The following is a 16,240-nucleotide window of genomic DNA, read 5'->3' as shown; positions in this document are numbered from 1 at the left end:
TAGACAAAAAAAAGTGATAAATGATAAGATAAGACTTAAGAGAGAGAGAGACATTGGATCCACAATTAAAAAAACTCTAAATAATTAATTATTATCATTATGCTCTTTATTAATTTCACCACTGTCTTCTCCACTTCGTCCGCTATATAAATTTCCTCACTCTCTTTGTTTTTTTCTCCGCAGATTCCTTTCCATTCCAGAAAGAAAGAAAAAAAAACCTTTTTTTGGCTCTCTCTCTCGTCTTCTCTTTTTTAAACTCTCAGAAAGTGACTGAGTGAGAGACTCACACCCAAAAAAAAAAAAGAAAGGGTTTTTGCTTTATTCGGGTTTTAGGGAAGAAATCATCTTTGATTGAGCTTTGAAAAAAAAACCCAAAATGGGACCTCGTTGCTCTAAGCTATCTCTCTGTTGTTGGTGGCCGACCCATCTCAAATCAACTCACAACGAAGCTTCTGATCTAGGTTTCTTCCTTACTTACTTAAAGTCTCTACCTTTCTTTGCATTATCCTTCTCTCTCTCTCTGCGCTAAACCAAGTTTGAGTTTTTTTTTTTGGTTCCCGACAGAGAACGGTACGGATGACTTGCCGTCGTTTACGGAGTTCAGTTTCGACCAACTACGAGCGGCTACTAGTGGATTCTCTACTGACAGTATCGTCTCTGAGCACGGGGTTAAGGCTCCCAATGTTGTCTACAAAGGCAGGCTTGAAGATGACCGATTTATCGCTGTTAAACGCTTCAATAGATCCGCTTGGCCTGATACTCGTCAATTCCTTGTACGTACTCTCGTAAATTTGATTCCTTTTGCTCGTATCACTTGATGGGTTTATCATTTACAGTTCCAAAATCGAATTGGTGAGGATATTGTTGTTGTTGTTTACTGTTTCATTTGATTGATTCTTTAGGAGGAAGCAAAAGCTGTGGGGCAGCTGAGGAATGAGAGGTTGGCTAACTTGATTGGATTCTGTTGTGAAGGAGACGAGAGATTGTTAGTTGCTGAGTTTATGCCTTTTGAAACTCTCTCTAAGCATCTCTTCCACTGTAAGTCTTTTCATCATTTTTGTTTATTTACTTGATTGGTTTGATCCTCTTTTGTTGGAAATTTCTGTTTTTGGTTCTATATTGTTGAACAAAAGATTAAGACTTAAATGCATAAATGTATCATTTTTTTTTCGTTAGCATTTGGTGAGATTTTCCATATTTGGCTATAGATCATTGTTTGTAAAGTAGTGGTGGAACTTAATAATGTGTGATAACGATATGTAGGGGATAGCCAGCCAATGAAGTGGTCGATGAGGGTGAGAGTGGCTTTGTATCTTGCACAAGCACTTGAGTATTGCAGCGCCAAAGGTCGCGCCTTGTACCATGATCTTAATGCTTACAGGATCTTGTTTGATCAGGTCCGTCTCTAGCTTACTATCATCTCTCATATCTCTTTTTTTAATTGTGATTAGGTTTATGTTTCTGTTTTCATATAAGTTGCTGTTAAGGGGTTCTGATAATGTTATTATAATCTTGATTACAGGATGGTAACCCTAGATTATCTTGCTTCGGTCTTATGAAGAATAGTAGGGATGGGAAGAGTTACAGTACAAATTTGGCTTTCACACCTCCTGAATACCTAAGAACAGGTCAGTTACTAATATGAGATGCAATGGCTTCAAGTTATGTGTTTCATGTTTGAACAAGTTATTATTTTGATCCGCCGTGTGTTTATTAATCTCTTAGGGAGAGTGATTCCGGAGAGCGTGGTCTACAGCTTTGGAACGCTGTTGCTAGATCTTCTCAGTGGCAAACACATACCACCAAGCCATGTAAGTTCGCAATTCACCAGCACCAAACGTGGCTCAACTTCTTTTGGGAAGAACTTCTTCTCCTTGAACCAAAACATGTAACTGCACCATTCATAGCTCTACCATTGTTCTGCAGGCGCTTGATCTGATTCGTGGGAAGAACTTCCTAATGCTGATGGACTCGTGCCTTGATGGTCATTTCTCAAATGATGATGGAACCGATTTGGTTCGCTTAGCTTCCCGTTGTTTGCAGTATGAAGCTCGTGAAAGGCCAAATGTGAAATCTCTTGTGTCCTCACTTGCTCCTCTTCAAAAGGAAACTGATGTATGCGCTCACTAAATCACCTTCCTATTATGTATCAACCATTCGAGTCTTGTGACTCGTCTTCTTATTTTGTATCTTTGTTGTTTTCTTCAGGTTCCGTCTTATGTGCTAATGGGTATACCACATGGAGCTGCTTCTCCAAAGGAAACAACTTCGCTAACCCCTCTTGGCGACGCTTGTTCAAGACTTGATCTCACTGCCATCCATGAAATTCTTGAAAAGATTGGATACAAAGACGACGAGGGCGTAGCAAATGAGGTATTTATATGAATAAGAAGCTTCTTCATCTTCTACGAGGTCAATGATCTGAAATTGTGGAGCTTGGTTACAGAAAACAAATATGTTCTGTAGTCTTCCATTGAGATCATCATCTTTACTGTCTGATATATTCAACTAGATGATCCTTGTGTCATTTGCAATACAGCTCTCATTCCAAGTGTGGACCGACCAGATTCAGGAGACTCTAAACGCTAAGAAACAAGGAGATGCTGCGTTCAAAGGCAAAGACTTTGTCACCGCCGTCGAATGTTACACACAGGTAAGAAACATAAAGTCGGTTACTTTCTTGAAACAAGAAAACTCCACTCAATCTGTGTATCCTTGGTTCTCTTATTATATCTGCAGTTCATCGAAGATGGCACAATGGTATCACCAACAGTTTTTGCAAGGAGGTGTTTGTGTTATCTGATGAGCAACATGCCTCAAGAGGCTCTTGGTGATGCAATGCAGGCGCAAGTAGTGTCTCCTGAGTGGCCAACGGCTTTCTATCTTCAGGCTGCTGCTCTCTTCAGCCTTGGAATGGATAAAGATGCTTGCGAAACCCTAAAAGATGGAACTTCCTTGGAAGCTAAGAAACAGAACAACAGAAACTGAAAACTTCAAGTGTATAGGTTTCTTCTCTCTATAGGTTTCTTCTCTCTTTTGCCTTCTCCGTTTTCTGATTGGATTCTGGGAGCTCATTGTCTTTTTTCTTTCTTTCTTGAATCATTATCCTGAATTTGTGGTTTCCAATTTGAAGAGATGATTCACATGTATCTTGAAACAAGGAAAGAAGGATCTTTCTCATTTAAAAAGTCCAAGATCCTTAAATGTGATATCTTCTTTGAATATAACTTAAAGAGTGGAGATTAAACACAACTGTTGTCCAGTATTTATCTTTTACTAGTCTTCAAAGGCAAAGGTGTTTGTTCCTGAAACCAATAGAGCTAAGACCCTCTTGATTACACAGAGGTTTCACCAAGCCGGAGTAGAGCAATATAATACAAGATGTACATCTCACAAGTCACAAACAATCTAAACACTAGCAAGTTTTTACAGCTACAAAACGTGTGAACAATCAAGCAACAGGAGGGACTGATCCAGCGACTGCAACAAGCAACTCAAGAACAGGAGAAGAGTGAGCGCGTGCAGGTGGGCGAAAAGAGAGAGATGGAAAACGTTTCACTTGAGGACTTTGAAGTGAAACAGCCAAGAAACAATGAAGGCAAAGACCATAGCGGCAAGTAAGAAGTTCATAACAGGACGACCATGCCAGATTCCCCGTGGCTCTGTCTGAGTCTGGGGTTGTCCTGCAGCTGCTTGTGAATGGGCAGAGGCAGTACTCTCTGGGTTCGACTGTTCGCCAGCCACGTTTAGAGCCATTGCCCCGCATATCTCACATGTCCTGCTCAGATTCATAGATAATGCCTATCAGTATAGCCTTTAGAGACCCCACTTCAGCTTCTAAACACACAAGAAATAGATCTAACTCCAACATAAGCTAAACAGAGCTATGGTTATAATTGAGATTGGTAAGAGTCAAAATGTCTCAGCAAAAGAGAATGCAAGATTCTCAATGCAGCTGCAAAATCAAGCTAGTTTGAAAGTGAAAATTTTGAAGCAAATCACAGGAACCAAACCGAATAAGAACATAGGACACAAGTTGACAACACATGAGACACAAATTGAAAAATTGGTGGCCACAAAAACTGTAGATTCCAGCTTCAATAGACAATCTTTCTGAGAAGTAATCATATGGATCTGTAAACATCAGACAATGAAGAAAAGAAAAAGAAAAAAACTCAAAGTACATAAAAGCAAATACTTTAGTTTCCTCATAAAGTTTCATCCTTTACTTAAAAAAAATTCTCACAGAATCTGTAGAATTTTGCAGAAAATAGAATAAATGTAAATAGATAAATAAAGTCTTGAAGAGAAATGAAAGAAACTCACATGTTTCCTTTGATCTTGAACCAAGTCTCAGCACACTTACTATGAGCTACACCCAAATCACCTTTACAAGAGCAACCTAATTGCAAAGGCAAACCATAATACTCTTCTTCTTCGTCTTCTTCTTCTTCATCAGAATCAGTATCATCACCATCACCACCATCTTCATCTTCTTCAGCTTCGTCAGCTGCTTCTTGGTTAATCTCTAAAGGAAGATGACAGATCCTGCAATCTCTACCACTTTTCTTCTTCTTCTTCTTCTTCTTTTTCCTCTTCCTCCTCCTTGTCCTCTTCTTCTTACCACCAGAATGCAGCTTTTTATCCGGCGCCGGAACACAGCCGCTCTCTAAATCGACCTCAGACAAAGAATCCAAGTCGGTGGAGCCACCGTCGGCGCTAATTTCGACGGAGTAGGGCGAGTCTCTAGGATTCGACAGATGGTGATGAGATCCAAAAGCAAAAGAAGGCATTTTTATTTTATTTTATTTCTTCTTCTTCTTCTTGGAGGATTAAAGCAAAGAAGAGGAGGAACCAAAGGGGTCACTCACTCATGGGTTTTACGAGGAATACAAATTACAAAAGAATAAAAATAAAAATAAAAAGAAACCAAAACAAAAAGCTAATTTTGTCTTGAAGGGTTTGTTGCAAAAATTTATTACTTCTTTTTTGTTTTTAATTTTTAAGTTGCAGAGAAAGAGAGAGAGAGAGAGAGAGAGAGAAGAAATGTTGGAGAAAGAGAAAGGAAGAAGCTTTGGACAAAAGAGCAGCTTCTGTTCTGTTTTTTTTTTTTTTTTAATTTTTTTTTCCAACTATTAATTATTATTTTTGTTTGTTTAAAGGAAAAAATAAAAAATAAATAAAAATTTACATGTTGTTTTGTTTTTGTCTCCCTCAAGTTTGGAAGATATTTCAAAACAAGGTTGGTGCTTTTTTTAACATTGTTAGATCCCGTGGTACGGATTCTTAAACTCATGATTCTTAATTTTTCTTAACATTTTATATATATATATATATATATATATATGAATATATGATTGTACTTTTTTCCCTGTATAAAAATGGTTTTTTTTTTAACTCATAGTACTTCTTATTGAAGTTGCCCTTAATAAGTTGTTAACTTCATTAAACATGTGAGTTTCAAGTTTTAAGTTGAGTTATTTTAAAGTTAAAACATTAATAGAAATGGAAAAGGCGTTATTATTGTTTAGTACTTTCCTTGATTTCTTCAACAAGTTAGATTGTACTTCCAACAATTCTTACTTTATTTAGTACTTTAGTCTTATCATGAAAAACAAACTACTTTGCTTCTATAAATTAGATTGTCTCTATAAAAGTTTTGCTTCTATAAATTAGATTGTCTCTATAAAGTTTCATTCTACATTACTTCTATAAATTGGATTGTTTAATTATTGATACTAAAAAATGATATCCTAGAAAAATGCATAAGGTTTAAATTGATTTTGAGTGGATTGTTGAACTGTGGACATATATATATATATATATATATATATATATATATATATATACAGTTGGATGCAATAGTGTAGGGTTTCATTGAAACGTATATAAACATGAGATCAAACTGAAAATGTTAGAAAGTTTAGGGGCTTTGATAAAGAAAACACCTAAACACAGAAATCACTGTCAATGTCAGTAGTTGTGTCAGGATGTAACAATGTTGGCTGGAAGGAAACTCACCGTTTCTTTAATAATTTTGTCCTAAAGAAAAATACTAGAAGATAAGCATCAATTTGATAAAGTTACTTTGTTTTATACCAATACTATGGCTTTAAAAAATGTAAAATTTATTTTTAAAAATTGTATTCTATTTAAATAATTAAAATACATATGTTTTTCATCTGTATCCTTTATAAGATGAGTAATTTAATAGTGTCAATGTGCCTATTTATTCCCCAATAGTTAACACTATTAAATTATATTTTTGACCATTTATTTCTCTAAAACTATTTAGAACTCTTTCTTCTGTTTTTCCTTTTTCTTTTCTTCGTCTCAGTTATATTTGATTTCACTAGGTTATAGTAATACATATATTTGTATAGTTATAAAATAAAGTGACTAATGAATATACGATTTTCAAAGCAGGAATGATGGACAGAAGAGAAACGGAAAATGACATGGATATAAGGCCCAAATGAAAAATAATGGAGGGATAGGTTTCATGGACTTGAATTGGTTCAATAGGGGCCCTTCGAGCGACGTACTTTGACTTTTCTTAAATTGCTTCTCCGTTGCACACACTATTTGACTAAAAACCATCATGTTGGCCATGTTTGCTTACATGAAGATATCTCATATGAATTGATTCTAATTCAATCATCTGTTTGGTTTTCATTGACGGAGGAGTCAACGTAAGAAACCTCCGCGGCGATTAGAGGGTTTCAGTTGGCGGAGGAGTCAACGTGAGAAGCCTCTTCCGCAATCGCAAGCCCTGCGATAATTATCCACTGCCAATGTTGTTTCTATAACATCTTGTGTTTCGATGAAAACAAGCTTCTGTTGCAATATTTCCTACAAACATTAAGAGCATTGGTAATATCGGTAAGCACATATACATTAATGCCTGTATCCACTTCATGCAAAACTGTGACAAAAATTCTTGCATGGTAAAGCGAAGGAGAAGACCATACCTTCAGAATTCCAGTTTCATTGTATGAGTAACTAACAAAGAAGTAGACAACTCCATAAGGAACAATAGATACCATCTCTACCAAAAGCTTTTCGTAACTCCTCACAACACCAGGAGTCCATGATCACTTCTCATGTCAGATTTGGTGCTAACAGGAAGCATAAGTGTTGATGATAGTGGTGTCCAGTGTCCACAACTTTAGGACAACTTCAAATCCCCATAGTCTGAATTACAGCTGCATAAGTGTTGATGATAGTGGTGTCCACAACTTTAGGACAACTTCCAATAGAGTATAACAAAAAAAAAAGATTGTTATTAGTTTAGTTAACTTGATACAGAACAAATCAAAGAAAAGCAGAGAGGATTTTGAGATTACTTACAGATCAAGAAGATATTTTTTCCATCGGATGAAAGCAGGGAACCTTATAACTCCATCTGGAGAAGCTAGCAACACCTATATCCATTAAAAAGAAATTAAAAAACAAAAACTCAGTCTCTATCCAATCTAAAATTGTGTAACAAAAAACAAAACTCTGAAGAAAATTAGACTCACTTATGGATGTAGAATTTGAAGTTGGACAAAGAGGATGACGTGTTGTATATAGAGTCAAAGAGCATCAATCACTATAGAATCAGTTTCATGTTGTTACACTGTGGGAACGCACACCGGCCAAGTTTTTGTTATGAAACATTATTCTCCAAACCATCTCACCGGTCTGCACACAGAATTAGAAGAACCATTGTTATTTTGTAATTGTCTAAGTGAAAACCATAAATAAACTCTAAATCCCCAAGAACTTAATACCTTTACTTGGTCGTCAAATCAAATGAGAGTAGAAGAAACATCATGGAAACAAACAAAGTTCTCCACTGATCCTCCCTTGCAAAGACACCAAAATGACACCTGCACCACATCAACGATTCTAAGAACCATCGTTAGTTTTCTTAAGTCTGAAATAACAGCTTAAGTACAAACAATAAATCCCACATGTAGAAATCTTAAAATCCAAGTGAAAAAGCTTCATACCTGCTTAGACTTCGTTAAAGCAATTGAAGATGTCTCTGTATGCTGGCTGGTTAGCCCTTGCCGTTGTTTTAAGATAAAGTCCTGCAAGAGATAAAAAAAAAAAAAAGAGTTCCTCGTAGATTAATAAAACAGATTCATTAAGCTATGAGTCTGTTCTAAAGTGACGAAGACTCAAAATGCATCATTAATCCGTAATAATGTGAACCATATATCTCTCGTCTATCCATATAGAGAAAAAGAACCAAACAGAACAAAAATCTCAGTATTCACTTATAAATTGTGTTGATGATCGAAAAAAAAACCTTAAACAGTCTGAGTCTTCCTCATCATTCTTCAAAGCATCTCTGATATGCACATATGGAAGAAACCATCGTTAATTTTCAAGTCAGAATTTAAGCAACACCCTTAATAAACCCATAAATAGATATCCAAAAAATCCCAAAAGTGCATAGGATAATTATTGGTTGAGTAAACTTGAAACAGAACAAAACAGAGAAAGGCAGAGAGGATTTTGAGATTACTTACAGATGATGAAGAGAATTTTTCCATTGGATGAAAGGGGGAACCTTAAAACTCCATCTGGAGAAGCTAGCAGCAACACCTACAACCATAAACAAAACCCCAAGAACTTTTGTACCTTTATTACTTCGTCGTCAAATCAGATGAGAGTAGAAGTGACAGCATGGAAACAAACAAAGTCCTCTTCAGATCCTCACCTGCAAAGACACCAAAAATGACACCTGCACCATATTAACGATTCTAAGAACCATAAATCCCGCATGTAGAAATCTAAAAAATCCAAGTGAAAAAAGCTTCATACCTCTCTCATTAAAGCAATTGAAGATGTCGTCTCCGTATGCTGGCTAGTAAGCCCTTGCCATTGTTTAAAGATGAAATTCCTGCAAGAGAGAAAAAAAAAACTCCATAGATTGATAAAACAGACTCATTATTAAGCTATGAGACTCAAAAAGCATCAATCATCCGTAAACAATGTGAACCATACATCCATATAGAGAAACAAAACTAAAATCAAACTCTTCACTTAGGGATTGTGTTGGTGATAGTACGTAGTAACAAAACCTTGAGTGCATGCTCCGAGTCTTCTTCATCAATCTTCAAACCATCTTTGCAGAATATAGAAATAGAAGAAACCATTGTTAATTAAACAAACAAAAAAAAAAGCCTTAATAAAAGAGAAAACCAAAAATATAAACCCTAAAATACCCAAACATCATTCATTCTTCAAACCAGATCTCCCGGACCTGCACATAGAAGGAGAACCATCGTCAAATTTGTAAGAACCAAAGCGATCGAAAACCCTAAAAAAAGAACCCAAAAACGCCATCGAAACAAACAACGTCATCCTCCGATCCTCACTTGCAAACATATCTAATTCTTCAACGATTTTGGGAGTCAGAAGAGAGAGAAGATACGGCGATCATCGTACGTTTATTAACAAGGATAATCTTACTTACATTGATTGATTGATTGATGTCGCTGTTGTTGTCTGGGTGAAGAAGACTGAAGAAGAAGAGTGACTCTATCTATATATGTGTTGATTTCTCTGAGAGAGAGAGTCAGAGAGATGTTGATCGATATATATTTATTTATAAAACGGCCAGATGTGTTTTTTTTTTTTTTTTTTTTTTTTTTATGTTGTAAAAATATTAAAAAAGAAGAAATTTACTTTTGTATACGATATAAGCAAAAAGGAAATTTACCTTTTTTTTTAATTTTTATATACGTTAATAAGAAATAAGGAAAATTACCTATATAAGAAAACGGGGTTCGTTTGCTCTTCGACGTGATTCGATTCTCACTACTCTTTGCAAAATAAAGAGATCGGAGGATCTGAAAGGTGAATGCAGCTTACGGTTTCCGACGAAGAGTAGATTCGATTCTCACACTACTCTTTGCAAATAAAGAGATAGGAGGATCTGAAGGTGAATGCAGGCTTACGTACGGTTTCAACGAAGAGTAGATTCGATCGCTTGCTAGATTAGACCTAGTTTGGGGTATCTATTATTATAGGCAGGCTGTAAATTTTGTAAGAAACTAAAGATTTGGATAGATAATGGGTATGGACATAGCTGATATTAAGGAGAATACGAGCCCGCTTTTCTGCAATTGCTTTAAAGTTGCAAGCCTTACTGATGAAGAAACCATTCTAAACCCTCCTGTAAACGTTTCCAACTTAAAAGATCGATATGCGCTTGGGGAACAGTTAGGTTGCGGTCAGTTTGGTGTCGTAAGAGTATGTTCTGATAAGTTAACTGGAGAGAGGCTTGCTTGCAAGTCCATATCTAAAGACAGCCTTGTTACACAAGACGACATGAATAGTCTCAAACTCGAGATTTCTATAATGGCCAAGTTAGCTGGGCGGCACCCCAACGTTGTGAATCTCATAGCGGTTTACGAGGGGGAAGATTCCGTGCATCTTGTGATGGAACTATGCGCAGGCGGTGAGCTTTTTGACAGGCTCGAGAAATATGGAAGGTACTCCGAGTTCCGTGCTAGGTTGCTCTTCAAGCAATTGATGCAAGTGGTCAAGTTTTGTCATGATAGCGGTATTGTCCACAGAGATTTGAAACCTGAGAACATTCTTATGGCCACAATGTCTTCTTCATCTCCTATCAAATTGGCTGATTTTGGTCTGGCAACCTTTATAAAGCCTGGGGAAAAGTTGAGCGGCACAGTTGGCAGTCCTTTTTACGTAGCCCCAGAAGTGTTGTCAGGGGGATATTATAACCAAGCTGCTGATGTATGGAGTGCAGGCGTTATTTTGTACATTCTTCTCAGTGGAGTACCTCCCTTTTGGGGAGAGACTGACTCAAAGATTTTTGATGCTGTCAGCACTGCAGTTGAGTTTTTCTGAAGAGCCATGGGACCATATAACTTCATACGCCAAGGATTTGATCCGGGGGATGCTTTGTCTTGATCCTTCTCAAAGGTTAACAGCTGATGATGTTCTAGCTCACTCGTGGTGGATGGAGCAATTATCTGAATCAGGATATGATGATCAGGATGGGTTTGGCTGTGAAGGATTGGAGAATGGTGGTGGATGCTCTTTTGATGGGAAACAACCGGAATCAACCTCAGCTGCCTTCTCATCAACTGAAGTTCCCTCCATGCCAAGCTTTACCTTTTTTAGCCCAGGCCCAGCGAACAGTGACATCACTGAAACAGATGGAAAACTTCGAGACTCAAGCCCAAAGAGGTCACCAGATTCTTCTTCACAACTTGAGAGGCGTGAGGAAGCAGGGGTGAATCAGACGAAAGCAGCGGGAAAGTCAGTAAAAAGAAGGAAAAGAGGAAACTGCTCAAGAATGTCAGGACTGCACAGAAAAAGGAACCGGACCACTGGACTAGGAGAGCTAGATCAGTTGGTGGTGTTTGTTGCTGTCACAGAGTGAACTATAATCAGATGGGCATCTTGCACGCATATTCCCACCGCTCCATCCCTCAGATTGTCGCTCGTCTGCTAGAGCAAAAAGAAAGAAGAAGATTATAGAGAGAAGATATGTAAGAGAAGGATATAAGTGTAATTAGTAGTGTACAAAACCCTTGTGTGTATGCTGTATATATATTGTAATTTTTACTATCAATAATACTCAAGACATTCTTTACATGGTATCAGAGCAGTAGGATCCTAAACCTAAATTTTTTTTTTTTAACGTCGCCTCTATACTTCTTCTTCTTCTTCGCTCCTCTCTTCTCCTTTCTCAATGGCTGCTCCTCCTTCTGATATCATAAACACTGCTTCTGCGTCCCAACTTCACAATATCAATATGTCTAATGTCACAAAACTCACAGCTTCTAACTACCTGATGTGGAACCGTCAGGTACGCGCGTTGCTTGCCGGATACGGTCTTGCTGGTTTTCTTGATGGCACCACGGTTGCTCCAGCCACAACCGTTCTCTCCGCTGGCAATACCATTCCCAATCCGGCGTATGATCTCTGGGTTCGACAGGATCAATTGCTTGTCGCCAGTCTCCTTGGCTCGATCTCCATCGATGTTCAACCCATCCTCTCCAAAGCGTCCACCTCGTCTCAGATCTGGACTCTTCTCTCTTCCACATATGCCAAACCAACTTGGGGTCACATCAAACAGCTTCGAGAACAGATCAAACAATGGAAGAAAGGTACACGCACTGTTGATGAATATGTTCAGGGACTCGTTGCTCGTTTCGATCACCTCGCTACTCTTGGCAAACCCTACGAACACGAGGAGCAGATTGAGTATCTTCTTGGTGGTCTACCGGAAGATTACAAACCTATCATCGATCAGATTGATGGTCGTGACACTCCTCCTTCCATCCCCATGATCCATGAAAAGCTTATCAACTTTGAGTTGAAGCTTCTTTCGCAAGTCTCTTCGTCCGTGGTCCCTGTAACAGCTAATGCCGCCTTCTACAAATCCTCTCCTCACACCAACAATCCACGCAATCAGTCTCGCACCTCCTCTCGCGGTGCTTCCAACTCCAACTCCCGTGGGGGACACGGCCGAGGTTATCAAGGCCGATGTCAACTATGTGGTGTCTTTGGCCATAGTGCTCGGCGGTGCTCTCAGTTACCGCGCTCCAGTTCTGGTTTCCAACCATCAGGTGGTGGCTACTCGCCTCATGCTAACATGGCTGTTGTTCCTCCGTACAACCCGGCCAACTGGGTTATGGATAGTGGTGCTACGCATCATCTTACTGCTGATCTGTCCAATCTCTCCCTCCATCAACCGTACAACGGTGGTGAGGACATAACCATTGCTGATGGTTCTGCTCTCAAGATTGCTCAAACTGGTTCCGCCTTACTCCCTACTCCCTCACGCTCACTTGCTTTACACGATATTCTATATGTTCCAGAGATAAGCAGGAATCTCATCTCGGTATATAGGTTGTGTAACACTAATCAAGTTTGTGTTTCATTCTTTCCTGCACATTTTCAGGTGACGGATCTGAAAACGGGGGTCCGGTTACTCCAAGATCGAACTAGGAATGAGCTATATGAGTGGCCGATTCACCGCAACACCATTAATGTGTTCTCGGCGTCATCTTCACCAAAAACGGATCTCTCCTCCTGGCATCTTCGACTTGGGCACCCCTCCTTCTCAGTTTTAAAAGCCATTGTTTCAAAGTTTTCTTTACCAATTTCTCTACCTTCTCAAACACAATTCTCTTGTTCTGATTGTTTCATCAATAAAAGTCACAAACTACCTTTTGCTTCCAACACAATCACATCTTCTCAACCTCTTGAATACATATATACCGATGTGTGGACATCTCCCATCACTTCATCCGAAAATTTCAAATACTATCTTGTGTTGGTAGATCATTTTACTCGTTATACATGGCTTTACCCTTTAAAACTTAAGTCTCAAGTCAAAGATGTCTTTATAGCCTTCAAGGCTCTTGTGGAGAACCGTTTTCAAACGAAAATTCGAACATTGTACTCAGATAATGGTGGTGAGTTCATTGCTCTCCGCTCGTTTTTGGTGACTCATGGCATCACACATCTCACGACGCCGCCACATACGCCAGAGCATAATGGTATTTCCGAGAGGAAGCATAGGCACATCGTCGAGACTGCTCTTGCTATGCTTGGACATGCTTCGGTTCCTCTTGGCTTCTGGCCTTATGCGTTTGTGGCTGCGGTGTATCTTATCAACCGTATGCCCACCGACGTCCTTGGTGGAGACTCGTCTTACCACAAACTGTTCCAAACGGATCCTAATTATCACAAGCTGCGTGTTTTTGGCTGTGTATGCTACCCCTGGCTACGTCCTTATCATAAACACAAGCTGGAAACACGCTCTACACCGTGTGTGTTCTTTGGATACTCACTTACACAAAGTGCCTATTTGTGTTTGGATGCTACAACTGGTCGAATGTATACATCTCGACATGTTAAATTCGTGGAGACCAGTTTCCCGTTTGCCAAAGTTTTGACGTCTCCCACCACGACACCACAGGTTCCGGTGGTCTCTTCTCCGGAGTCAACCGTGATTTATGTGCCATCGGTACCAATCGCTCCCACACTCTCAGCTCCTTCCGTCTCACCCCCGCGTTCAGATCCTCACCCGTCAACATCAACACCGTCGGTTTCTGCGACATCTCCGTATGTGTCTTCGTCGTCACAAACCCGATCGTCGTCTTCCGTCTCCTCTGATGTTGCACACGAAAACAGGACAAAACGGGCTCAAGATTTATTAGACAATGAGGCCTTACCAGGCCCAGTTCATGACTCTAATTCCTCAAGCCCATCAAGGAATCCTGTGTCACCAAGCCCATCAAACAATTCAAGTCCACAACCTGATAGATCGTCTTCCTCGTCAACAGGCTCGACAATCCCGTCGGTACCTACATCACCGGCTCCACTGCCTCTTGCCCCAGCTCCGCCGTTACTTCCACAACAAAACCAACATTCTATAAGGACACGGTCTAAAAATAATATCACGAAGCCGAACACAAAATATGGTCTCACGGCATCAACAACACCGCGTATACCCATGACGGTGGCCGAGGCTCTTCGTGATCCAAATTGGCGGAATGCTATGGTGGAGGAGATCAATTCTCAATTACGCGAACCTTCTTGGGATCTCACACCTCCAGAACCACATCAAAATGTCATCACTTGTAAGTGGATCTTCACTCTCAAATATAATCCAGATGGTTCTATCGCTCGTTATAAGGCACGGTTGGTTGCCCGAGGTTTTAATCAACAATACGGGGTTGATTATTCAGAGACATTCAGTCCTGTTATCAAATCCACCACCATTCGACTTGTCTTAGAAATTGCAGTGAAACGAAATTGGGCGATTCATCAGGTTGATATCAATAATGCCTTTCTCCAAGGCACCTTACAAGATGAAGTTTATGTCTCCCAGCCTCCAGGTTTTGTTGACCGTGATAGACCACGCCATGTTTGTCGCTTGAGGAAAGCTTTGTATGGGTTGAAACAGGCTCCCAGGGCTTGGTACCAGGAACTACGACAATTCCTTCTTGATTCTGGCTACAAAACATCGCTTGGGGATACCTCACTGTTTATTTATAAACATGATCGGTCCTATGTCTATGTACTGGTTTATGTTGATGATATTCTCATCGCAGGACCTGATGCTTTGGTGCGTGCTTTTCATCTCTCTCTCGCTCGTCGCTTTGCTCTTAAGGACCTTGGTCCAATTAGCTACTTCTTGGGGATAGAGGCTACGAGGTCATCCATTGGTTTACACTTGATGCAGCGCAAATACATCACTCATCTCCTCGCCAAAACAAAAATGCTTGATGCTAAACCAGTTCCAACGCCTATGTCGTCTTCCTCGCAACTTACGATTGTCTCTGGCACACCTCTTGAAGATCCTAAGCAATATCGAATGGTTGTGGGGAGTCTACAATATCTTGCATTCACGAGACCGGACATTGCTTTCTCTGTTAACCGACTCTCGCAATTTATGCATAAACCCACCAATGCACATTGGCAAGCCGCCAAACGGGTGTTGCGATACCTTGCGGGAACACGATCTCTTGGTATCTTCCTCCGTCGTGATGCACCTCTCACGGTCCATGCCTTCTCGGATGCAGACTAGGGTCGGGATAAGGCAACATATGTGTCCACTAGTGCGTACATCGTCTATTTCGGTGGAAGTCTGGTTTCCTGGTCCTCCAAGAAGCAGCGTAGTGTTTCTAGATCATCTACCGAGGCTGAATATAGAGCAGTTGCAAACACAGCCTCTGAACTCAAGTGGATCTGTACACTCTTAACTGAATTGGGGATTGCACTACCAACGGCTCCGGTGATTTACTGTGACAACATGGGAGCAACGTACCTTTGTGCAAATCCGGTTTTCCATACAAAGATGAAACATGTGGCCATAGATTATCACTTTGTGCGTGAGAACATTCAGTCCGGTACACTTCGGGTCTCACATATTTCAGGTGATGATCAGCTTGCTGATGCTCTAACAAAACCGCTGCCACCACCACGATTCCTAGAGCTAAGTTCCAAGATTGGTGTCAAGAAATTGCCTCCATCTTGAGGGGGCGTATAAAGAGAAGATATGTAAGGGAAGGATATAAGTGTAATTAGTAGTGTACAAAACCCTTGTGTGTATGCTGTATATATATTGTAATCCTTACTATCAATAATACTCAAGACATTCCTTACAAAGATAACTGTTTTCAGTAAAATATTGTATGTACACATCTGATTTTGTTCCTGTAATCTCTTAGTTTTCTAGTAAAACATTTCCATG

General features: G+C 39.6%; 2 protein-coding genes, 1 long non-coding RNA gene and 1 pseudogene across 19 annotated transcripts; 2 read left to right on the top strand and 2 right to left on the bottom strand.

Annotated features, from left to right (window-relative positions):
* The first annotated feature begins 63 nt into the window (after nt 1–63).
* Nucleotides 64–3,252, top strand: LOC104728985 (serine/threonine-protein kinase BSK5). Its single transcript, XM_010447891.2, has 10 exons — nt 64–461; nt 565–773; nt 903–1,038; nt 1,264–1,397; nt 1,523–1,628; nt 1,726–1,811; nt 1,927–2,115; nt 2,209–2,373; nt 2,540–2,653; nt 2,740–3,252. Exons 1-10 carry the CDS (start codon nt 377–379, stop codon nt 2,986–2,988), a joined length of 1,473 nt encoding a protein of 490 aa, XP_010446193.2. The 5' UTR covers nt 64–376; the 3' UTR covers nt 2,989–3,252.
* LOC104726484 (uncharacterized) lies at nt 3,243–5,188 on the bottom strand. The gene is made up of 2 exons (XM_010445351.3): nt 4,327–5,188; nt 3,243–3,778 (listed from the first exon to the last, which is right to left on the bottom strand). Exons 1-2 carry the CDS (start codon nt 4,791–4,793, stop codon nt 3,556–3,558), a joined length of 690 nt encoding a protein of 229 aa, XP_010443653.2. The 5' UTR covers nt 4,794–5,188; the 3' UTR covers nt 3,243–3,555.
* Nucleotides 5,189–6,551: 1,363 nt separating this feature from the next.
* On the bottom strand, nt 6,552–9,699 carry LOC104726482 (uncharacterized). 17 transcript variants are annotated; one of them, XR_015572909.1, is made up of 13 exons: nt 9,473–9,699; nt 9,222–9,259; nt 9,001–9,121; nt 8,818–8,896; nt 8,714–8,737; nt 8,523–8,598; nt 8,300–8,341; nt 7,998–8,078; nt 7,776–7,874; nt 7,524–7,686; nt 7,351–7,424; nt 6,972–7,249; nt 6,552–6,852 (listed from the first exon to the last, which is right to left on the bottom strand). It is a non-coding gene; the product is annotated as an uncharacterized LOC104726482 (long non-coding RNA). The 17 variants fall into 17 exon arrangements; XR_015572916.1 differs by having other exon boundaries at nt 8,307–8,341; XR_758065.3 differs by having other exon boundaries at nt 9,065–9,121.
* A 227-nt stretch (nt 9,700–9,926) lies between these two features.
* On the top strand, nt 9,927–11,487 carry LOC104728983 (calcium-dependent protein kinase 11-like; annotated as a pseudogene).
* The last annotated feature ends 4,753 nt before the right edge of the window (nt 11,488–16,240 follow it).

Source organism: Camelina sativa, chromosome 11 (assembly GCF_030686135.1).
Source record: "Camelina sativa cultivar CO46 ecotype springtype chromosome 11, ASM3068613v1".
NCBI lineage: Eukaryota > Viridiplantae > Streptophyta > Magnoliopsida > Brassicales > Brassicaceae > Camelina > Camelina sativa.
Note: the sequence above shows the minus strand (reverse complement) of the source record. Positions and strands in the feature narration are given on the sequence as shown.